At 48.3% G+C, this 25,303-nt stretch overlaps 1 protein-coding gene across 3 annotated transcripts in view; it reads left to right on the forward strand.

Annotated features, from left to right (window-relative positions):
* The window catches only part of LOC144143596 (uncharacterized), a 108,664-nt gene that overhangs the window by 78,108 nt on the left and 5,253 nt on the right, over window positions 1–25,303 (forward strand). The window contains exon 2 of one of the 3 annotated variants that reach the window (XM_077675415.1): window positions 2,649–2,882. In XM_077675415.1, coding sequence (XP_077531541.1) covers window positions 2,706–2,882 — 177 coding nt within the window. In that variant the 5' untranslated portion in view covers window positions 2,649–2,705. Of the gene's footprint in view, window positions 1–2,648; window positions 2,883–19,310; window positions 19,470–25,303 lie in introns of those variants that run through there. The other 2 variants (XM_077675416.1, XM_077675417.1) reach the window with 2 other exon arrangements.

Consider the following 25,303-nt stretch of genomic DNA (forward strand, 5'->3'; position numbering starts at 1 on the left):
AACGTTGTAGCTCGTGCAGATGAAGAAATGAAGGATAAACAGAGGCAGGAAGGTTAGCCGATGGAAACTGGTTAGCCCCCACGCAAGTATATGAAGTTATAGGAATGACGTTTTGCTCGTCTGTGTTCATGTATGTTTGTTAGTATTTTATTTTGTTTGTTTATTATTTTATTTATTTACGCACTCGCTAGGCTGGCATGACGGGTGATAGCGATTCTTGCTTTTTTTTTTTTGTCTCTTAGGCCGCTCCTTGATTTGGGAAGCAATCAGAGGGTGCTGACTAATTGAATCAATTCCTAGCGCGCCAGTCGCGTGGGTGTTGTCGATCGCATTGCATGCACTGTAAACAAGCGCTGGCGCGATGTTGACCTTTTGCAAGGCCTTCGGACTTGCAGAAAGCGGGGGTTGGGTTTGGCATCACGAACTTTTACCTAGTAACGCTGGCTGCTTAGCGCGCCTTCACGTAAGACTTAGTTGGCTTGATGTCTGTTCTCTCAGTATTTATTTCGCTCGTCCCTAGTAAGCTTTGACATCCTTTAAATTCGGCGCATTGGTAAGCTTGTCACTTCAGAGAGAGGGTTATTTATATTGTTTGGATAATTGGTCCGCAAAGGAACTAGCGTATCTCTTCTTTCATTTTTTTTTTCGGTCTGCTTTTGCGAGGAGTACACAAACACGCGCGTACACACACGCACGCACACACGCGCACGCGTAGAGAGATAGAGAGAGAGAGCGAGCGAACGAGAGACGTGGGGTAGGAGGCGAGAGGAGGTCTTGAATGAACCTTGTAAAACAGTTGGACCACTCGGGATTTCAAAATAAAACTGTGGGCTTTCCTGCGTCTGAGTGGGTACGATTTCCGTCAAAATAGCGGTAACTGCAAAACTGTAGGCCTTCAGGCCGTGACATGGGTGCAACTGACGCCAAAACAATGGGGACTGCAGAATTGGGCATGGCGGCGCAGGTTGGTAGGTCAAGTTGGTAGGTCAGGTTGGTAGGTCAAGTTGGGCAAGTTGGTAGGTCGACATGGTGTAAAAACAGCGGGGTAGGACGAAATACACGAGTAAAGGAACCAGACACGACGAGCGCTGATTATCAACTGAAAACTTTATTTGAGTGGAAAGACATATATACATAAAAAAACATTGAAACGATGCATGCGCTAACATCTGTGTCATACCAACACTGATAGCGAAAAAAAAGGGGGAGAAACTAGTTTGCTCCTTCATAATGTCAACCACAAGCACGATAAACCACTTCTTTATCATGTAAAGTAAAGGATGCCTGACTAATGCACTCGTCACCAAGCCTGTTTATATAGCACGCCTCTATTATTTCGCGCTTTAGCTGATTAGAATGACGGAACAGTAAGACCGCTTTTTTTTTTTTTTCCAAATTGGAGCTGACATGAGCGCGTAGAACACAAACACGAACAAACGACAGAGCCCTTCAAAGAATTGAAGTGCTCTCTCAAACGCACATTTACACAACGGCCCGTTTCAATGCTTTTTTATGTATATATGTCTTTCCGGTCAAACAAAGTTTTCAGTTGATAGTCAGCGCTCGTCCGGTGTGGTTCCTTTACTCGTGTATTTCGTCCTACCGCGCTGTTTTTACATCATGGCGGCGCAGGCCTCGATATTAATGGTGGCAAGTTCTTACACGTAGTTTTAGAGTTAAAGCGAAAGCTTTCTTAGTGCGACGGATGACGCGCTGTCAAAATACTACTAATGCATTTCCCCGTAGACCGGTTTGTCGACTAAAAAGTTCTGATATTATCTCCGGACACACTGCGCATGCGTGCAACCGGGCTTCTATTGTGTCACAAGGGTCACTTGAAAATCGCGTAGAAGAAACGGTTCTAGACGAGACAATGCACGCACCGATCACGAAGGAAGAGTACAATGGTATACCTTCATCTCATAAACCACACATTGGTATACATTTAGATCGTTCGTAGATTCGTTTACACAGTGCTCGAAAAATCGTCGCGTGGCCTCGTCCTTCGTTTGCGATTTGGATCTTTGAAATGTTTGACGATCGATTGGGCGCACTTTCAGCAAAGGTATTTTTGATGTCAGAAAGCTTTCGTGCTTCTATCAACTTTCTTTGGGAAGGGATGGCAGAGTTTTTTATACAAACGCGAAGAACGAGTCCAGCTACCAGATACCGCATTTTCGCGCGTAGAACCCGCACCAACAATGCGAAAGTTTCAGCGGCAAAGTAGGGGTGCGGATAAATACGCGGAGTTTATCCGTTAGTGCAGCTTCACGGCAATGCGCGTTGTGCCGTGAAGCTGCATTCTGCGCGCTGTGCAGTGGAGATGACCTTGTGTAGAACAGTGAGGGACTACGGCTTAACTTATAGCTCTGGCGATAGCGGTGACACTGAGTGAATTGTGGCTTTCGCCTTGCAGTCGGTGTATTCTACGTGCTAAATATACGCTTTTTCCGTCTACATAGTGCGTGATGTGTTGCTTAAGCAGTAGTAGCCTTGGTGCAGCCTTCTTGTATCAAATGTGCGGGCAATACGCGAGGATTTGTCGTTTCTTTTCCGACGGGCTGAAAGTGGGGATGCGGATTCTAAGCGCGGAAATACGGTAACTCATCCCGCGCTTCCTGCCATCGTTGTTCTCTCCCTTGACGCAGTGGGCGCGCCCCCCGCCTTGTCCTCCCGCAGTGCGAGCGTCGAGTGAGTGAGGAGGCATGGGCCAGAAGCTGGGAAAGCAGCGCTCGGCGGACATCACGCCGGCGCCCAAGGACAAGGTGAAGCGGCGCAAGAGCAAGCGCGAGGCGGCCAACGGCGACACCCAGGGCACCATCACCCCCACGGGGGACGTGGCCAACGCCGCGCTCCAGGACGGGGTCGCCAACGCCACCAAGGTGAGGGCGAACGGTCTCCGTCGGATGTGACTGGCGTCACTTAATGGAGGCTTTTAGAGTATCGGCACTCTTTTTTCTCATTGCTATGTGCCGCCATGATTATCATTGGTCGGTGGGCACCACGTGATATTTGTTTACATATGGGCGCAGCCATTTTGTTTCTGGGCGCCTCTCCTCTCCCTTTCTCTCTGCTGCGCGGATGGTAGAGCGGCCGGTCACACTCTGCCCGTCCGAATCGGCGGCGGTTTCGTTGAGAGAGATGGCAACACTGCAAGCCGGAAACAAAATGGCCCCCAGATGCTTCAGGGTGCACGAAGTGACGGTACTCTTCAGCGTATCTTATTCAGTGACGCTAGATGTGACATCGCACGCATCCTCCTCCTCTCGGAAACTTGTCTGAGCAATCAAATTCGTGATTTTAAAGGGACCCTGCAATACGTTTTTCAGCTTTTTTTTTTTTTTTCGAAATCTTAGTTGCTTTCAGAACGTAGTCAACCAGCACACCCGGTAGTATGGTTATGGTGTCGCGAAATACCTTAGCCAGAAATTATGGATGTATGCCCATCACATTACTTCTAGCTTATATATGAGAGAAAGAGAGAGAGAGAGAGAGAGAGAGTGAATGTTTTTTGAAAAGGAGAGGAGGTCGTTCTGAGAAAGTGATCCGGGGCCTGCTACTTCCCCCTGTTGGGAGGGTACTGGGGATAAAAAGAGAACGGAATGAATATGGAAGGTATGGGAAATGACAATGAAGTCAATAAAGGAACTGTGTACATGTAGTAAAACCAATAAACGTCTCATATACAACGGGACGCTAAAACAGATGATTAAAGTCCACTTTTCAGCACATGATTATCGCCCAAAAGAAAAAAAGAAAAAAAAACAGTGAGACAGTATTTTGCAGTCTGTTAAATTTTGCCGCAACCTGGAGCCGAGAATCCAGAGAGGAGTCACTGAGAAATGTAAGCAGGGCTTTAACGGCTAGGCCTTGTTTCCTGTTGTCAGCCCACATACCCAAAATCTTTTGTTCGGACAGAGGGCGAGTGTCCAAGCGTAGTAAAGCCGTCTCATGGTTCTTTCGCTCACTAGAGTACTTTGGACAAGCGCTAAGCAAATGTTCGATAGTCTCATGGACAACCGCACAGAAGGCAGTCCGGGCTGTCCTCCCGTCCGATTGCGTGGAGATACTTCCGGTCAATGTCACTCCAAGACGCAACCTGTGTAGCAAGGTCTCTTGACTTCTACGAAGTCGAGGGGCATGAGTGAGCCAGAACTTTTGCTCTGGATCGAGCCTGCGAAGGCGTTAATGTTGATTCTGCGCGTCCGATGAATGCAAGGCTGCAGCTTGTTTACGTGCTCAGTAAAAGTATCGCGTTAGCATCCTGCCTTGTGATGGGTATAGCCAAGGGAGTTCCATTGTGGTGTGCCTGCCGTGCTTCTGCATCCGCCAACTCGCTTCCAGCGACGCCACAGTCACTTGACATCCACTGAAGCACCACCCTGCTGCCGTTTTCATTCAACTTTTTAAACAGGATAGCGACATCAGTGGTCAGCTGATCATACGCGCCTCGCTTCATTGGGTACCTAGTACCTGCAGCGCTGGTTTGCAGTCACAAAAAATAGTCCTCTGCTGGGGCCTTTCACAAGAAATGGTGCGGAGCGCTTCGTGTAAACCGACCAGTTCTGCTGCGGTAGACGATGTATACATACATACATACATACATACATACATACATACATACATACATACATACATACATACATACATACATACATACATACATACATGCATACATACATACATGCGTGCGTACGTACATACATACATACATACATACATACATACATACATACATACATACACACATACATACATATACGCTGTTTGTGTGTACTTTAATTTCTTGTCCTTATTTCACCTTTGTTACACTGTATCTATCGCTAGTCATATAGCTACGTAACTGTATCAATTGTGTTTGCAGGGGGAAGCATTTCTGTGCCGTTATACCTCACTCCCCGACGTGCTGGACAGCCCGCAACCAGCCGAAGAAATTGCGGGGGGTTTGAGGAGAAATTCGGGGCATTTAAGCATCACCATAATCGTAAGCATCGTGGTGAAAACTTTCAAAACTCATTCGGAACATTTCAAGCCACCGAGGGATTAATGAGTTCGTTTGATTGAGTGATAAATTTTAAACGCTACCTACCGTGCATGAGTGGTGTAATGTTAATGTTGGAATAAGTATCTGCTAGCTTAAATTGAGGACGACTCAGCGAGCAATTGAGCCGGGGATGATAGGTGTAACATTAAGGGACAAGAAGAGAGCGGAGTGGGTCAGGGAACAAACGCGTGTTAATTAAGGACATATTAGTAGTAATTAAAAGGAAGAAATGGGAGGGGGCAGGGCATGCAATGCGGAGGCAATATAACCGTTGGTCATTAAGGGTAACAGGGGATCCCTAGAGAAGGCAAGCGTGGCAGGGGGCGGCAGAAAGTTAGATGGGCAGCTGAGATCAAGAAGTTTGCGGGAATAAATTGGTCGCAGTTGACACAGGACGGGCATAATTGGAGATTATGGGAGAGGCCTTTGCCCTGCAGGGCGTTGATAGGCTGATGGTGAAGTATGTTTGCAGAAGAGCGTGAGCGGGTGAGAGTTGTGTGAGTTGGGGCAACGGTCTGTCCCCCGTTCTTGCTGAAGTTTTCGCGTTCCTGGAGGCCGGAGTAATGACGGAGCCGCTTGATCTGCCTTTCATTGAATGACCACTACATAACTGCTCCGTCACAGGCTGCGCAGCATGCTTACCTTTTTTAAACTTTTGTTGTCACTCGTTTTGCAGTGCTCTAACGACAGACATAACTGAATAAAAAAAAAAAACTCTGGTTGATTCCTCTGTCCAGGCAATAAGTAAAACACGAAAGTTAAATGTGCAGCGAAATCTGCAGCTGAGCATGATTTGCGGGTCGGTGGCTGTCTTGTGGGTGTGCTTGGCGAGCGACGCCCTGCTGGCGGGTCGCTTCGGCAATGGTTTACTCGCGTCATTTCCGTGATGGATATGACGTGAGTGAAATCTTGGGGTATCGCGGCATAAAACACTTTCGTGTTCAAATATAAAACCCGAAAACGAACAACCCTAAGTTTAATGTACTCTTTAGTACTGAATGTAGCTTCCCCGCAAGAACACCCTGTATGCAGGGGTGCACCCCTTACAGGCCTCTTTCTTCGTTGTACTCGCGTCACTTCCGTGGCGGATATGACGTCAGCGAAATCATCCGTGTTTCCGGGAATAAAACATTTTCGTTTTAAAATAATCGCAATGTCACGTAAAGTACAGGTGTGGATCCTGAATGATTTCCAATGTATCGTGGACTGCTTGTTTCGCTGTTTTATTTTTGCGGAAGCTTTAGGTATGTTTTACGGGACACCTGGGGTACAAAAAACAGCTGTGAGGTACACAGAATGGTCCAAAAAGTTGAAGTTGCGCCAGCCGGGGGTCGCGTTCCGGGTAAGGGACACAGCTGCGTCAAAGGAGGGGGTAAGGCCGCTACCGCACGTGCCTCATTACCCGCCTTAAGAAGTGGAAGTGCTGACGCGATTTGAACACAGAAAGAGAGAAAACTTTATTCGGAACCTACGGCGGTTCCGAATAAAGGCGAGTACGGCGGAACCTACGGCGGCTCCCCGACTACAGGTCGCCTCTTTGGTCTAGGGCTTTGTAGGGGTAAAGCCCTTTAGGGGCTGGGGCTGTCGGCGACTCTTGTCGTAGTCGTCGTCGTCGTAATCGTCGTCTCATGTAGTGACGGTACTAAAACGCCGGGAAACTCGTTTACGCCTCGCGCTAGAACGTAACGCGTGCTAAAAAAAAAAAAACACCGGGATGCTCGTTTACGCCTCGCGCTGGAGCGCCTCGTAACGCGTACTAAAAAAACACCAGGACACTTGTTTACGCCTCGCGCAAGAGAGATTCGTGTTTCAAAGACAAGAGACTTTTACAAGGCGAAAAGCAAAAAACGCCCGTGTGTACGAGATTTCGGCGCACGTTAAAGATCCCCAGGTGGTCAAAATTAATCCGGAGCCCTCCACTACGGCGCGCCTCATCGCCTGCGTTGCGTCGGCGCGTTAAACCCTACAATCAAGTCTTAAAAACTTCTGGCCATCCTCCGTAAGTTAAAATTTTTTTCTCATCATGTTCTCCTGCCTCTTTTTAAGTGCTCACATAAAAGGGAATAAAATGCGGCGTATGCGCCACTGCCTCGGTTGCGGCTCTGGCTGTGTCCTCCGCATTCCGCCAACTATGCCTTGTGGCGCACGTTTCCCTTTGGTTTATTCATAGAAAAAACCAGACGGCCTTCTAACTATGCGCCTATATCCAGTCACGTAGCGCTTTAACTAACGCAGCAGGAGATAAAAAGAAAAGAAATACGCGGCTACCTTAAAAGCGGCATCCACCGACGCTGCGCGTCCGCGTTCTTTGCGGTGTCGGCCGTTCACGCTTGACTCTTACGGCATCCTCGTACGTGGGACGGCGCTCGCAATTACCGCGCTCGTAAAAAAAAAAAGATCCCCGGCCCTCTCCATTGACGTGAAAACTGAGGAGGGGTGAAGCGTGCAGTGTACAAGTGTATTCTTGGCGCCTTGGCGTTTTTGCCGGCAGAGATGAAACCGTTGGAGGGTCGAGGTGTACAGCTTTGCCGTAAAAGCCTCTTGTCCTTGAAGCACGAGAGACGCGAGGCGTAAACGAGTGTCCCAGTGTTTTTTTCAGCAGGCGTTACGTTCCCGCGCGAGGAGTAAACGAGCTCCCCGGTGTTTTAGTACCGTGACTACATGATACGATGATTACGATGACGGCAGGAGACGCCAAAAGCCCTAGCCCCTAAGGGGCGTCGCCCCTAAATTGATGCACCCCCTCCGTCTAACGACGACGATGGTTTAACGCGAAGCTTTCTCGTGCGGAATTCCTCCATTGATGCTAAAACTTAAAGCAGGCTTCACCTGTGTAAGAGTATATCTGAGGCAGAGTACGCTTTACAGGCGGAAGTTGGCTTTCCTGCAGTGGGGTTTGAGGTGGACTACAGACGCCATCAGTGGGACATAGAATTGCTTCGCTTTAGCTTCGAACGAGTCGTAATGGCGCATCGGATAATCGTCGACTCCATAGAGCGAGGGACCCAGGTTCGAATCCCACCACAGGAATATTTTTTGGTACTATCATCACGGCAATTGTGATAATTACCGTCATAAATTTTTCACGGCAGTCGCCTCTCATTGGCTAACAACGCTACCCGGAGATGCTAAAATATTCCCTAAAAAGCTGTGTTCGGAGCTGCCCCAGTAGCGCTGTGTACTTGGTTTTAAACGAGAAGGCTCAGGCTCGAGTCCGACATTGCGATGTCTCTCTCTTTTTTTCTCTTTTTTTTTTTAGCTTTCGGAATGTTTCGGTCATCGTGAATTTCTAATGCATTTTTTTATTCTGGTTTCGACTGTATCAAGAAATCGGCGCACAGGACTTCTAGAATGGGCTGAATTACGTTTAATATAGGTTTTGTTCTGTGTTGGACTGGGTTATATTAGGTTTGTTGCAGTTTGGCTGGATTTGGGTAGGTTATGACGCTTTCGGTTAGGTCCCGTTAGGTTCGGTGAGGTTATGTTACGTTAGGTTACATTGGGATGCAAAAATTATTCATCAAATTTTTAGGCCAGCCAGCTTTTGTGGAAGCGGCCGTGAGAAATTCTCGGAGGTAATTCTCACGGCTGCCGTGAGATTAAACGCAGCCTTTTTTTTTTTTTTTCACTTCACCTACGATCATAAAGTCCGAGACAGTTGGCTTTCTTGTTTTGAGGTGAACTACGGACGCCGTGAGTGAAACATTGAAAGCTTCGCTTCAAAAAGAATGGTAACCCCTTCGGTACGAAACCATGGGTCCTTATTCTCAATGCTGCGTTGCGAAAGTGCGTTTTTTTTTTTTATCTGTCAGTGCTGAACGAGTCCAACGTACATATTCAGTAACCTACCTGGATGACTGAGTGACTAGAAAATTCTGGTGACGCGGTCCACTTTGGGTGAGATGGGAAAGGCAGCCGACAAAACGACCTGGACTTGCCAGTCATGGAGAACTTTCAGCTGGAAGTTCGAAAATCCGCGTAAGGGGCAACAACCGGTTCTCCGGTGAAGGGAGAGGGGCCGCCAGCTCTGCAGCTGTTTCTCCGGCCTTGGACCACTAGTGCAAAGCTGCGCCAATTTTTGACTCATGGGTGCTTAAAACGAAAACGCTTGTAAGTCGACATTTAAAGGACCCCAGATTGCCTACATTTTGATTCGTTGTCTACACTGCGTCCCCCGCTATGGCGAAGCCCATATCCCAGGTTCGTAGCTGCGGAACTTAAGTCCAAACGCGTAAACATCAATCAATCATTCAATCAACTGTATTTTTTCTGTGTGAATTATACATTGGGGAAAGTCATTCATTCTTAACTTAAGTTACACTGCCGAAATTCGTATTGGCTCAGATATTTGCAAAGGTACGTGGACCGACTTGACCACCGAATGTTCCAGTTCCTGCGTCACGAGCCTACAAAGGGCGACTTTCAAGGACAGGAATAGAGGACAATAAAAGACGTCGTAATTTTATTACAGCGGTTTATGACTGCTTCATGAACAGGCGTCCACGAAATCATCCTGAAAGAAAAAAAAACGAGATTTAAAGAAGCATGCCTCCTCATCGGCCGACTTGTGCAGTCACGCGCGCGAGGGTCCACAATGGCCAATTAAGCGAGCCTCGCGTTGCGCAAACAGAATCGATCCAACAGCGAAGCATCCGAACCCTAGACGTCTGTCAGCCACGATCGAAGTCTGTAAACACGGCCAAGGACGCGTCAAGGTCGCTGCGCTTACGGCCGGACTGCTTTGTTCCGAGCGGACAATTGTCGTCTAGCCCTTACGTATGCGCGCAGCGTGTGGGAAAACGTGCGTTTCCGCCTATCACTGCTTGCCACCTCCACTTCCGCTGTTAAGGTAACGCTGTGTTGGTTGGCCCTTCGTCGTATAGCGTGCTTCGCGTCGTGCATTTATTTTGGGAGATTTGTACAGAGAATTGGACTTTTTCGCTGTGGTGGTCGATAGCTGATGGAGCTCTAATTGTCGTGATACCAGGCTCTGCTATATAAGCAGGATGGTGATGATGATAATAACGCACCCGAGTGCAGAAGTGCATTAATTTTGAAATCGGTTCATTATTATTTCTGAGTCATGCATATCTAGCTCGCAAAGCTAAGTGCCCTTGCTCCGCTAACGCCGTCAGACTCGCCAGTTTCTCTCTCTCTCTCTCTCTCTCTCTCTCTCTCTCTCTCTGATATATATTTATATATATAAATCTAGAGAAAGATAAAACTCACAAAGCGCGCAGAAATAGTATAAGTAAAGAGTCGGATACACAGCAAGAACAATAACAAACAAGGTTTACTTACGCAGCCGCAACGGGACTTGCCTTCATCAGAGTAAAGTTACATGATTCTGCTGATTTTACAGCAAGATCATGTAACTTTACTCTGATGAAGTCAAGTCCCGTTGCCGCTACGTAAGTAAACCTTGTTTGTTATTGTTCTTGCTGTGTATCCGACTCTTTACTTATATATATATACACACACACACACAACATCCTCCAGTGCCTTAATAAGAATAAAACGAGAACTCTTGCGACCGGCATTACCATTGTTGAGTTTTCGCGGGGCTGGATGATATGAAACAGAATAAGCTTGAGTGGACGCATGGTGGGACGGACGACAGGGCGGGTGAGGAAACGGAAATTCCGGTTTGTCAAAATGTTTGTAAATCTGTAAATATTTCGATTACGAGATTTATATTTTTTTCTTTCTGTAATATTGGGATATCATAGGTTTTACGGCAAGAAGAAACAAATTCTTTTTTACGGAAAAGAAAGAATTTAATTGTCTATGACCGAATTGATTGTCAAGCCTGTAAATTAATAAATACTTGCACTAGTAGCGTAATTTTTCATTTCTGTGCTTCTGAAATTCGAAGCTGTACGAAAACATGCAGCAAAACAATTTTTGCTTGTAATAAAAAAATCCAGAGCTGAAAGGAGTGTGCGTGTGTGTGTCCACATACACAGAGAGAAGGAAAGGCCGACAGTCTAGAACGCATAGGGGAATTGTTAGGGTTTTTTTTTTTTTTTTTTATGAGGATTAGGGCAGCCAAGATTTTAATTCTATATAGGAAAGCAAGTGAAGAGAAAATGCACGTCGAGGGCGGGGACCGAACCCACGCCTTCCGATTAGATCTCGGATGCCTTACCAATTCGGCTATCTGGGCGACTGCGTTCTCCGTCACTTTCTGTGGTATTTATATTTAGCCCGGCAGTAGACTGTTTTGACAGGAACTTTTAATTTGGGACACTTGGCAAGGGCTTGAACCAAGGAAGGCTTTTAAAAAATGGACCAGAATGTCTTACTGTGTACTTCGGGCTCATACGTGAAATCTATGCTCGATCTAAAATCAGCAGTGTTCACCGCAAAGGGTTGCGTGCATGTCTCGAACACCAGGGTTGACCCGATGTATGGTTTAAACCCAGGGCCCGAATTAAGCACAGGCTTAATAATGAATAAGCTGGTCAGCGCTACTTTCTTCTCAAATTCTAGCCCTAGTTTCACAGAAACGAATTATTGGGTTCGGGTACCGTTGAGACATCCCCGAACAATCGCTCCATGTTCACGGAGCGCTTACAAGGTCGCCCGGCCGGTAGCCGGCCGGTTTCGACCGGTTTGGTATTCACAACACGCAAGTTAATGACACCCCGCGCACGTGCTTTTTTCTGTTTTCACTAGCTGCCTTATCTGGCGGAGTGCCACGGTACGCGGTAGTGCATGTATGGCTACACGTGAAAATTCCTGTCTTAGCGACCGGAAGCCATAGATGCTGTGTCGTATACTTCGGATCCTCTCATCAACCAGGCACGCCGAAATAGAACGATAAGAAGTAATTCGCATTCGTAAGGCATGTCCGGTTCGCGGTTTATGCGTGTGGAATTTCGTCGTTTCGGTGTAGGCGCAGGTGTATACAGGGGACAAAAAAATACAACTTTCTTGAATGTGAAAATATTAGTCATTCCAGTAAAAAGCTAGCCCGTTTCAGCCACGAAAGACGTTTTTGTAACCGAAGAAAACGCGAGAAATTTATTCAAATTAAAATTTATTCACGTTACCTTACAGGTTCTCGTAGGAACATTGAGTAAAAGGGGCGAGAAAAGCAAAAACACAAATTGAACCGAAGCAACGTGGTGTAAAGCAATACAATGTGGTAATACAGTATAACTAACAGAAGAGGTGACAACTTAAGAACGGCACCGGAAGTTGCCGCTGTGCCTTATCACCGTAGCCGAATGTTTCTCCGCGCGGCGCAAGTAGGGCGTTACTGGGAATATTTTGAACATGGCGTGAGCCGTTCCCGCGCGTTCCCGCGATTTTTTGGACTTTATATGCTTATAAACGACTCCAGTGACGACAAACAAACTGCGTGAGACAAGGCAGACGATATCACGCATTCATAGCAAACCCCTTTCAAAACGCGAGCGCACTGACGTCACGGGTCCGGCGCTTTGGCGGAGTGATACACTACATGAGGTGGTGCCATTCTTGAGTTGTAACCGCGTATAGAGTGATTTCCAATCCAACCCAACCCAATCCAATCCAATCCAGTCGCGGTGGCGGCGGCTCTGGCGCGCCAGTTGTGCGCAGTGAGACGTCACTGCTCCTCGCGCATGCGCAGCACGGCTCTCCAGGAGCCACGCGAAACTGCTCAAACTCGGCCACTGTAGCTCACGCTACAAAATCAGCAAAAAGGCGACAAAACACATACGCACATATACAAATCTACATTTTTAGGATGAATAATGCTGCTACACTTGGTTGCCGAAAAATTCTGTATAAATTCACAGAATTGTCTACTAATGCGTAGCATTCTTATGCCGCCTGTCTTGAGTGTGTTGTCGTGAATGTGTGAGTTCCTGACAGCCAAATTTATTCGTTTTTCTAAATACTTTCCCACAGATTATCTCCATTTACGCTATTATAACGATTACATTTCAAATTTTCGGGAAATCTGCAGTATTGTGGAAATGCAGGGCGTTACACATTTCGCCATTTTCCGTAATTTTTTATATTTTTGTTATTCAGTATTTTGAAAATTTCGTGCTACCAGTTATCTCGATTTGCGCTATTATAACGATTACAGGTGGAACTCCGTGATTGCTGCATTCTTGTAGAAATGCAGGGCGTTACTCGGTGCTGGCTGTGGGGGTGCTCGGCAAAGAATGCTACGCGTTAATAATGAATGGTCAGTGATTGAAACGGGTGTGCCGGGAAGATAATTCCATAATGTTACCGCTGTTGGCAGTGCCGACAAGTTAAAAGATTGGGTGTGGCCGTAAATGCGTTTTAAATACCGCGGATTGTTTGCCCTATTGGACATGCGTGCCGGAGTTTGAAAAAAAAAAATTCAAATTTCGCGCTGCAGTGATGTAATATGGGCAGCAGTGACGTAATATGGGTCGGCTCACAAAAAAAAAACAATTACCTGTGTGTTAGCTCGCGTTAACGTTCAGAGAATACAATTAAACGGAACTAGAGGCCCAGCTGCTATTGGCCACTCTTGTTCCTTGGCGGTGACGCAGGTCGGCGTCCGCCAATCACAGGGCCAGGATTCTGTGACGTCATAGATAAATCGCGGGAAAGTGACTGGGGAGTGGCCACTGCTGCATCTGTTTTCCCTAATATCTCCATTATTTGTTTGAAGTTTGAGACAAGGAAGGAAGGAAGGAAGAATGTAGAAGAAAGGCAGGAAAGTTAACCTGGCTAGAGCCTAGTTTGCTATCCTGCACGTGGGAAAGGGGAAATGGGCAAAAAAAGAGAGAGGAAAAAAAAGAGGAAAAGTTGGACCAGACACGTATGCCCTGCACTGACGCACTGACAGTGATTGACACTGGAGGCTCTCAGCCTATAGCCTAGTGTTCAAGTTCGTCGCCCGTAGAAAACGTAATAGTTCCTTAGTCGCCTTCTGAGCGGATGACAGAGAAGGCCAGTGGCACAGAATCTTTCCCTCCGAAAATGGCCGTCGAGAGTCCAGGTTCCTCAGCGCTGACGACAGCTTTTTTTTTTTTCTTTTTCGAGAGCTAGGAGTCTGTTTAATGGCCCAAACACGTATTTCGCCTTTAACAGAGAATTCCCGATAAACGTTGGTTTGTTTGCCGCCCATGTTCGTGGTGCCACCGAGGCGGCTATCGGCGCTTCCTCTTTATCGGCGCAATATCTGGCTCGGGGTTCAATGCCATCAGCGAGTTCTGGCTCGCTTAGTCACGGAGATGTTTTCTGACTGCTTTTTCCGGTGGTGAGATCACCGCCCAGTCGAGTCGGGTTTGTCACTGGGGTTGCTTGGTAGAGTGCAAGCTTTAACCGTGGGCCTCTCTGGTTGTGCTCCACTGAGCATGCGCGAAATTTCGAAAAAAAAACTTAGATTTTTCACTGGGTGGTTAATTTTAGCAGACGAGTGATGGAAGCATCCACAAAGTTGGGAAATTCGTTACGTCTCGAAGGCTACCCTACTCGTTTGCGAAAGCTATTTCGAAACGTGTATGCATAGAAAAAGACGTGATGTGTATGTTCTTGAGTGTAATGATTTTAAATTTCAAGAACGTCCAACGACAGCATTTAACCAAGCTGACACAGGAGACATCCTGAAATTAAAAAAAAAAAACGCGAGACCTCTTGAAATAAAAAAAATGCTTGATTTTGAATTTGAATTTGAATTTGTTTCATTTTGTGTTACAACAAGAATGTATACAATAGAAGATTTCAGAAGGAGGTCCCAGAGTCAGAGACTGAAGAGGGGACCTCCTGTTTTTTTCTTGGGCGGTGTTTCTTTCTTGGGTGGTTATCTTGGGCAACTACGCTTTATTCGTTACGCTTTATTCGTTAAGAAAGTGTAGCAGGGTTCCTTAAAAATGACAAGCCCGCCGGTGGTGAGTGTGCTTACACTTTGCTTCACGCCTTATTCTTCTCATCGTGAAATAGCGGACGGCTTGACGGCAGGGTTGCGTCAACCTAAAGTAGATGGGCGTCGCTGTGGTTGCACTTTTCTTTTTTCGGGTACTCCAGATAGCAGAGCGCGCGTGCGCCACATGGCCCCTCCGTTCTAAGCCGCCGGTCGGGACCCACAGCCCTGCGGCCCGTCATGTGCTTACCGCCGAGTTCGCTTCAGGCCGCAGCCCATCATTACCCCCAACCCCTCGGTGCCTGCTCGGGTCGTCTTGGTGCCAAGCTGTCGGGGCGCCGGCGTAGATTGGATCTACCGTATTTCCTCGATTCTAATCACCCATGCCCGTTGCAGCTGAAATAATATTTCAAACAATTTTCACATTTTAACTGGGGGTTATATCCACTCTAAGCCGCCATCTGACTCTAGCCTCCTCCACCCCCCCTCCCTTCCCGCCAAACTAACAAACAAGATGCGTGGGTGCTTAGAACCGAGAAAATACGGTAATGAGCTAACCTCCCCCAGCCCCCTTCCCGCCAAACTAACAAGCAAAATGCGTGGGTGCTTAGAACCGAGAAAACACGGTACTGAGTCCTGTTTGATTAGGCTTGGATTTCAGGGAGTCGTTCTTGTAATAGGGATAGAAGCAAAGAGATATAGATCTGTCTCGCCTTGCTGGAGGCTACACCTTAAACCTTAATACGATACTGTCCCTGACCCACTGCGCTCTCTTCTTGTCCCTTAATGTTACACCTATCGTCTTCCGTTCCATTGCTCGCTGAGTCGTCCTCAATTTAAGTTGAACCCTTTTAGTGAGCCTTTGTGTTAACCCTTTAGTGAACTCTTTTAGTGTAAAGGACATATTAGTAGAAACTAAGAAGAAATGGACGTGGGCCGGGGATGTAATGCGAAGGCAAGATAACCGTTTGTCATTAAGGGTAACAGAGTGGATCCCTAGAGAAGGCAAGCGTGCCAGGGGCGACAGAAAGTTAGATGGACAAATGAGATCAAGAAGTTTGCGGGGGTAAATTGGTCGCAGTTAGCAGGCCTTCGCCCTGCAGTGAGCGTAGATAGGCTGGTGATGATGATGACGATGATACTGCCACGATCTTTACAGTTCTGCACATGCGCAGTTGACTCCTTCCATCGCATAACGCCGCCAGCTAAGTCCAGAGATCAAATGGTTTATCGCTCCCAGCGCAACAAGCTTAAATGCCTAAATGGGGCTGCCAGGGCCCTTAGAACTTTCTTTTCTTTTTCCTGGTGTATTCCGCAGCGGTTTAAAGTATATTTTGATCTGATTCAGTACCCCGGTAATTAGGCCAGTGCCTTTTAGCAGACGCTCCGCGAAACCGAAGACGACGACCCGTTAACTGCGCAGTTCCGCTCACACCGAATGTCCCGCATTTTCTGCCTGTCAGGGGCGTCAGCCCCCGTGTGCTCGGACACAAATATAAATGCTCCCAACTGCGTTGTTGCGAGACCACGTGACTGCGTTTACGGACAGCCGAGACCGCGGAAGAGGCGTCGGTCTGGGCGGCGCCGACCGTGGGTGTCTTGAACCTCTCCCCTCGGCAGAGGTATGCTAATATCCGATTCCCCGTGACCGCTCGTGCTGTTCAAAACAGCGCAACATAGACACGGGGAAAATAAGAAAGGATGACGGCGCAGCGCTGTTTCTTCGTCGTTTCTTCTGTTTCGGACGTCATGGTTCGACAGGAACTAGCCCAACTTGCCATTCATTTACCGGGAGTGCTCCGTCGCCTGTTCCTACCTCTGAGGCGATGCAGGGCGACAAGCTTCACGTGAGAACGTAAGCGTCAGTTTCCCAACCCGACCGTTGTTTGTGTTCGGGAGCCGTGCACCTTAGAGATAACAGCAGGCCGTGACGGCGGCAGCTGGAGACGGATTTCGTAATCACCCGTTGCAGAGACGGAAGGGAGACGACTCGGCCGCGTTTGCGAGGGGGTTGGTTTTGAGAGAGGAGGATGCGCCGGTGGTCTTCGCTGGGAAGTCGCTGTTTTGAGGGTAGCTCGCGGTTAATCGGGGCAGTCGCGGTTCCGTCACAAGGTGGTTCGGTGCCGGGCTGCGGTGACGAATAGGTCAGGGGCGAGGCGTGTTTTGTTGGCGCTGCGTAGCTGCTCCCGGGGTTTGCCCGTGTCGCTCGCTGCATCACGGCGCAGTTGAATGTCGTTTGAGATAAATCAATTAGCGGGGAGTATTTAAAGCTCGAGCGCAGAACCCGTGCTCGAGGCGGGAAGATTTAAACTTTAGCGGATGTTTTCTTTTTTCTCTTTTTAAATCACTGTCGTTGGCAAGGGAATAGCGCTTTGTTACTTTGAGGAGACAGCATGGCTGATGCAAATGAACGCGCCTTTTCGTAGGTGTGATAAACCTCTTTACGCTTGTAGGGGCGAAGCCCCTTGGCGTCTCCTGTCGTCGTCGTCGTAATCGTTTCGTGTCGTCCCGGTACTAAAACACCGGGAAACTCGTTTACGCCTCGCGCTAGAACGTAACGCGTACTAGAAAAACACCGGGGAACTCGTTTACGCTTCGCGCTTGAAAGCTTCGTGCTTCAAAGACAAGATACTTTTACAACAAAGCTGTATACCTCTACCCACCAACGGTTTCACCTCCGTTGTCAAAAACGCCAAGGCGCCAAGAATACACTTATACACTACATGCTTCGCCCCCTCCCCAGGTTTCACGTCAGTAGAAATGACCGGGTTTTTTTTTTTTTTAATTAAGCGGGGAAATTTCGACGAGAAGGAACGGAGAAAGTTGCCAAGGCGACAAACCTACCATCCTCTTAAAAGTTTACGGTGTCACCTTCGGTCATTAATTAACGATCCTGCTCGCGTGACAATGTGTGGCGGCGTAACTCAGCGGGTAGTCCTGGCAGAGAAAAAGCTGCTACGTGTTTCAAAAACGCGAAAGGTTACTGTAAGACGTCGCTGGTTGTAAAACGTCGTTCAATTGCGGCGGATTTGATTATCCGTTGTGTTTCGTGCGTGGCCTGGTTTGATCACCGCTGCGCGTGTTTTTCCGACGAATGCGAAATAAGTAAGACGGCCGTGTGTGATGAATTTTCGGCGCGCGTTGAAAGACTGCAAGGTCGCGTTAATTAATCCGTGGCCATTCCATACAGCGGGTCTTATAATTCCAGGAGTGCGTCTTCAGTGTGTAAAACCGTCCTTTGATTTTTTATGTACCTAAAACCCCGAAATCCGGAGCCGTAACAATGTTAGTTTAAGATCCCGCATTTGTTCGGTGCGTCGGGGGAAAAATAATTCGTGTTGAATAGTCTTTTCTGAACATTACAGCGGCTACGAGCTTTCAAATTCTTGTTTTAATTGTTTCAATTCTAGAAAAAACAAAGGGGCTACATTCACAAGCACCACTTCGGAATGCGCTCAAAAGAAAACGCAAAAATAAGACACATAGGTCGGAGACCACGTTACGTTAGCATTACGTCGACTATGAACTTTTGTATCCTTGTTCTTGAACAAACTGAGAAAAAAAAGTCCACATTATTACATAACATTAACACGAAACTTAGGAATAAGCAAAAAAGCAAACGCAAAAATAAGACACATGGTAGAGACCACGTTACGTCAGCATTACGTCGGCTACGAGCTTTTTGTTCTTATATTTAAACCAACTGAAAAAAAAGTCCACATTCTTACATAACATTAACACGTAACTTGGAAATGGGCGGAAAAGCAAGCGAAAAAATCAGACAGATGGCAGAGACAACGTTACGTCAGCGTTACGTCGGCTACGAACTTTTTGATTCTTGTATTTAAACCAAGGGAAAAAAGACTATATTATTACGTAACATTAACACGTAACTTAGAAATAAGCCGGAAAGCTAACGAAAAAATAAGACGTGTGGCAGTGACCAGGTTACGTCAGCATTACGTCGGCTACCAGCCTTTTTTTATGTTATATTTAAACCAACTGGAAAAGAAAAGCCCACGTTATTACGTAACATTAACACGTAACTTCAGAATAGGCTGAAAAGGAAACGGAAAGAATAAGACACGCAAGGCTGGGGCCTCGCAAAGCCTATCCGGTATATAAATGCGAATTAGTGGCGTGCACGATGTGTTCGACCGACCCCTTGTCAAACACTTTCATTTCGGCGCAGAAACACGAAAAAAACAAGGCAAGAAGGCCTCGTGACTATTACCTGTGGCGCAGTCGCAATTTTGTTTTCGCGTCCCCCTCGCCCACTTGATCTAGGAAAGGAACGGCACCGTCACGTCGACGTACCGCTATTCCCGGCCCCCCATTCGACGGGCGGCACCCCCACCCCGTTTCCTCCTCCCCCCTCCCCCGCCCCGCCATCTCGAGGTTTAAACGGGGCACGCCGGCGTATCGTTTGACAGTCGCTCGCTGCCAGGCACCAGAGCCGTTCGTAACTGTGCGGGTCGTCGTCGTCGTGCACGAAACTAGCCTGCGCTTTCTTCCTTCGAGTCTTCGTGGCCAAGAGCTCCCTTCACTCGGTCGTCTTGAGCCCGTTCTCCCGTGCTTACGAACATGGTGCGTAGTTCTATTTTTTTTTTTTTTTTTCTGTGTCTTGAGCTGCCGTTTCGGTATTCGAGTATATGGGCGGGAACTTGGGGTTGTGGAGCAGCCGCTTACTGATGTAGAAGACTAGGCTAGTTATTAACTCAATGGACAAAGCAGCATTTTTGTCCGATGCGTTTGTTGCGTCCGCCTTTTTTCGAACGTCCGCTTTCGTTTGTCCGGCTCTATCGCGGTTTTGGTTAGATGCGGTCGGAAGTTGGGGTGCAGGTTAGGGCGTGTTATGACCGTTTGTGAATGTGGTCTGACTCGTTAATCTATTCCGCACGTTACGCAACCGCATTTTAAGTAGCGGTGGGTGCCTGTCAACGTCGCTGAACTGGCGGCAGCGGTTTTTTTTTTTTTCTGTTCATTCATTCTAGGGCGTTGTCTTTCTGATTGTACTGTTTTTCCGTAGCCTACATTGCGCCACCGCTAAGGCTTTCTTAATTCCCCTGCTGTTGCGTTTGCTTTCGTGTCTAAACTCCGGAGAAAGCGGTTTGGGGTGCTCATGTTGGAAAGTGTCTCCGCGCCGCATTCGTGACTTACTATACTTGATTTGCGTTTTCGACGACCCCTTTGGACTAGGGCTTTTAATTTCGGCTGCGCACCACGGTCTCGTGTGAATCTCGTTATGTCGGATTCTTCAGCTGTCGTTGATACGATTCCCGAGTGGCCTCAGGATTTGAACTATTCATCCACCTAGCTAGATTTTGGTGCTTTCCTGTTGCGTTAGAATACGTGCAGTTACAGTTAGCAGCATTTTCTCAGGTGTGCAGGGGGCAGTTTAAAGAGATACGCCTTTAATTGACCCGCTCTTACGTGACCTACGGGCTTCCTCAGAAGCTTTGTGGTTCGTTGTGAACGCCCTGACTGTAGCGGTTTCAAGCAACGTCTCTGCCAGAACAAGTTTCCAAGTTGGTCATACTGCCAATCTGTTTCTCATGCTTATATTGCCGGTTGTGCTGTCAATTTGCCCCCTTTCCGGCGGACTAGCGATACTGAACGGTATCTGCAAGTAGTATGCTTGCCTGCAGTGCTCCTTCAAACATGCCACACTTCCAAAGCACCGGAACTGTTTCGCTGCCAACCGGCTCAAGATTAAGACGGGGTAAAAGCTGCTGCATCGAATCTGGGGAGCAGTACCTCTTATCTGCGTATCAGAGCACAGTAATTTTTACGGCGAAACAACTTCAACAATTGTTTCAAGTTGCTGCATTACGTTACTTTTTAAACTGTAAACTATGCAAAGCAACTAAACTGCCGTGCCTAATCCTCGTACCTATCTTCGAACAAGTCCTCACTCAATACTGTACTGCGGCATCGGCGTTATCTGGTGGGGCTTTGTGTGCGACGTAACAGTGGATGCCTTTACACCAAGCAGTGTTTCGTGGCACGCTAGATGCATCGCTGCTGGGAACTCGTCCAAACGGCGTTTTTCTTCAGAGAGCACCCGGGCCGTGTTCGAAATTCGGACACCATACCGCTGTTCGTGCCAACAACCACGTGCCACTTTTCTTTTTGCGCCTGTGTTAAACCGCGACCTTGTCACGGAGGCACGTCGGCGCAGCTGTCAGCGCTGGTATTGAATGTGTCGCATCGCTTCGAACGTCAGCCGACGTGACGAGCGGCTCGTTTCGTCAAACGGGAGCCGTCCACGTTCGCTGGCTTTGCGTCAACGATGGGTGGGCGTGTTCGAGCGCGGCTCGCTGTCAAGTGGGAGCGGGCCTCTACAAGTGTCTTCTGCTCGTTGACGCGTGGAAAAAGGAGGGAGAGTAAACGAAATGGGTCCCCCCGTTAGCGTTACCAGCGCGTGCCAGAAGTGTTCTTTCGCTTCTGGAACTCGGTCAGCCGGCCTTCTGCACCCTGGCAAGCTGCACTTGTTAAAATGCGTCAGCTCTCACGATCCGTGCGTATTGCGTAAGGGGGCTCGCCCGTTAACATTCCTTCGTGAGCCACGGTCTTAAAAACCAGCGTGCACCAGTAGGAAAAGTTTCGCACATCCATGAAAATGTTCCGAACGGCCTAGTTCACTTATTTTGGAAATATGTCACTCCTGTACTGAAATAATCAAAGCTCTCTTGCTAGAGCTAGCGCCATCTAGTGTAAGCTATATAAACCAAAATGTGTTTGTTTAATTCAGTTAATGATTTCTAAAAGAAAACTGGGCCGTTAGTAACATAGTAAAAGAACACGATGCTTTTTAAGCCCATGGGTCCTAAATTAACAAGTCCCATGGACACGTATCAGGTTAGTCCCCCTTAACAGTACAGTGGAAGGCACATTCAAAAATGATTTCACACCCGTGTCTTCATCGGGGTCATTCCTGTTGTGCTGTGGGTGTAGAGCTGGGTCCATCCTCCGTGCTGCAGTCGCAGTAGCCTACACTTTTTTTTTTTTTTCAAATTGACGGGTGATTTGCTTCCAAGTGACACCGCGAAGTTTCCAGCTGCACGTGAATGAGCTTGTCTGACAGACAAGGGCCACTTTGGTCCTGTATGTGCTACCCCATTCTTGACTTCCCCTGTAGTATCTCTATCATGACTGTCGTGTAGCTTATATACTCCATCCCCCACCGCTTCAATCGCGCATTCACCTCGGCAGCGGCTGTTGAATACCCCCTCCACTATATCCAGCTCCCAGGCCAGTCGCTTAACCTTCCCGATGGTCCACATTTAGCTGCACCTGCTTTCCCCGTTAGCCTTGACAGGGCCTCTGCTTCTGGGCGCCGTCTACGACCAAAAATGTCGTTTTGCCCAATCTTGCTTCGAATTTCAATCTTGCGGTACGTTGGACCAAGTGCGGGCCATGAAACTTTTGTGCTCGCGAGTCTTTAGTTGACCGTGTCCTTCGTCCACATTCAGCGCACGATTCGCCCCTTTCATTATCACACCCGCAAAATTTCTACGTAACTACTGCAATGCGGGATTACATGTCGTACAAACAAAAAATACGCGTGTACGTCTCTCCGCCCCTGTTTGCATGTTTTCTTTGCTCTTTTTTCAACCCTGTCATCTCTCTCTCTCTCCCCCCCCCCCCCCCTTCCTCCCAGTGCGTGATAGCGCACAAGTACCCTGTGTCGACTGTCCACTTTCCACCGTGTCGATGTCTGAAATCGAGGGTTGGACGGAAACCCGTCTGGTCAGGAAAACACATGACAATAAAAACTGGCACCGACCGAGAACGTATAAAATCCAAAAGTCGTTTCGGCTCCCGTACGGCTGCCTCGTTCACAATGAAACTTGTGAACAAACTTGTGAAAGATTTATTGTGAACAAGGCACCCGTACGGGAGCCGAAACGTCTTTTTTGGATTTTATACATTCTTGGTCGGTGCCAGTTTTTGTCACGTGTCGATGTCTACTGGTTTTCGGCTTAAGTCTGACGTTTGTTGTGCGACCTTAAACCCAACTAAACCAATGAGATTCAAACAAAGCCTATCTGCCACGCGCTGTTGAAACTACAACCGCTGGTCACCGGCAATCTCATCAAGCGCCATCAACCGTGGGAAGGATCAGCCGTTGTCTCTTTCTATTGTTGCCCCACCCTGAGGAAGCACTATTTTCCAAACGTTCCGTTTTCTCGGTGTGCCCATCCAACCTCTTCAAATTGGATTCGGTATCCGTCGACTCTAGTGCTTTGACTCATCAGCTCGGATGAGCAACCGGAGCGGAGCCAGTGACTCCGCCAGCCGACGACACAAATGTCTCCTCTTCCGCACTCGGGACGCTTTAACAACGCGGCGTCGCCGCTAAGGACTGCGGCAATTACACTCGGTGATTACAACCGCCCACATTTTGTAGGCGTGCACCGTCCATTATCCCACAGAACTCGCTGTTGACCTCCTTCGAGTGCAATAGACCAGGGTTGCGACGCCTCCGTCAACCCCGCGCCGTCGGACGAAGTTATTTCCATAGCAGCACCGCGTGTGCTGACTCTGCCTCCCAGCTGCTCCGGCCAGCGCGGTTATTGTTATCGGGGGGCAATGACGTTTCGGCTAAAGTCTCTGCCCAGAGCGACGCTGACGGGAACCAGCAGCCGTCTGGACGTCCCGGAATAGACTCCCCCCGGACGACCGTGAACCCTCCCTCGTGTGACAGGGCGGCAGCTCTGTTGGGGCACAAACTCCAGACTGCGGGCGAGGGGCTGTTCTTCCTAATGTGGACGTAGCGGGCTCGACGGGCCGAATGCCTCTGTAAGAGAAAGGGGGGCGCGGGGGCGGATGACAGGGGGGTGCTCAGCCCCCCATCGGGTGCCTCTTGCTCTCAACTCGGGTGCGGTTTATTCCGGACCGCTCGGCGTTCATCCGGCCGCCGAATGGCGCACGCTGACTCATCGCGTCCAGACTTCCTGTCGCCTAGTCTTTTCGCATGTTGTCGCATTTATAGGTCGCGCGTCTGGGCGGCTCGAACCCCGCAGGGCGTGGGGGGAATCCGTAACCTTTGTTGGAGCATGCGGATGGCATACAAGCGGCGTCGATACAATACACTAGCCCAGGTGATTGCGTGGGTGACTAAGAGGACACTGGTTCGATTGTAAACTGCATCGGGGAGGGTGCATTTTTTGGGGTGGCGACCGCAAGTGTCTACGCATTTTCAATGTCCACGGTGCTTTAGGGTTGCCTGAATGCGCGCCTCCTGACTCATTTGCTGACTGCGCTTTTGCTTCCACTGCTATCTAGCTTTTGGGGGCACTTGGAATGACGTTGAGGTCGCAACGAGGAACGGGCCATAAAAACTTCAAATATGATTTAGTAACGTAATTGACTGGCCTAGTTAGAAAGGACACACCACGAGTACTCCTGTCTTGTTTTTTCTGGTCCCTGTCTATTTTTGAGCTGAACTGTACATGGCGTTGAAGCCTGCTCGAGTCATTGTAGTGAACTTCGGCCTGTCCGAAAGCCCGACGTCGTGTCTCGGTAAATCAGTAACCTAAGTGCCGCACATGTGACGGCGTTCAGACGTGGGAAGCCCTCTACGTAATCGGAACTACTACTACCCGTTACGAGCATTTCGATGGATATTGACACTGCAGACTAACTCGGGAATTTGAAGGACATCTTGCGCGTATAGGTGGAGTTGCAGATTTGTGTCGCGCTGGGGCGCTCCCTTGCGTTGTGCACTGTCACGCTGGCAATTTTGTAGCCTTCTAAGTTTCACTCGCTCGAGTTGCGGTTAATCGGTGTCACTTCGCCCAGGGGCCTTCTCGGCTGGCTTTTACTCCCGCAGTAGTGGTTCGATTTAGTTGTGGTCCACAGGTGTACTTTCCCCGCTCAATTTTGATCGATGCTTCTCCTAGTTCAGAACACAAAATGCAAGTCCGTGCCACATCTAACGTGATTAGCCTGGCCTATCCTCGCGGTTGCTTTCACGTGCGAACAGCGCGTACTAAATTTGGCTCAAAATGTATCGCCTGGTTACAATGCGGTTTCTTGTACAATAATTGTATCCTGTTCCTGTAGTATCGGCAATTAGACCACAATCTACCTTCGTCCACATTCAGTGTCGTCGTTTAGGTTGTTCCCGTCTTAGAAAGCCCTTTTTCTGCGTGTTCGTGTTGAAGCATTTCCCACTAACCGGTGCAGGTGCATTCGTGGCAGGTAAACAGTCTAAAATAACGCTTGCGGCCTTCGTTTGCTTTCTGCCTGCATTTCCGACCTCGTTTCTAGTGCCGCAATTAAGTCTTGGCAATGAACCAAACAACCAACATCAACTTGCAACCCGGTCATGCACATTCGTTCATTCCGTCATGTTTACATTTTGCTAATCATGTCATGTTTAACCATGTTTACTCTAAGGCTTTGCAACGTTT

This window comes from Haemaphysalis longicornis, unplaced genomic scaffold (assembly GCF_048455015.1).
Source record: "Haemaphysalis longicornis isolate Haplotype H1 unplaced genomic scaffold, Haemaphysalis longicornis Haplotype H1 scaffold_6, whole genome shotgun sequence".
In the NCBI taxonomy this organism is placed as follows: Eukaryota; Metazoa; Arthropoda; class Arachnida; order Ixodida; family Ixodidae; genus Haemaphysalis; species Haemaphysalis longicornis.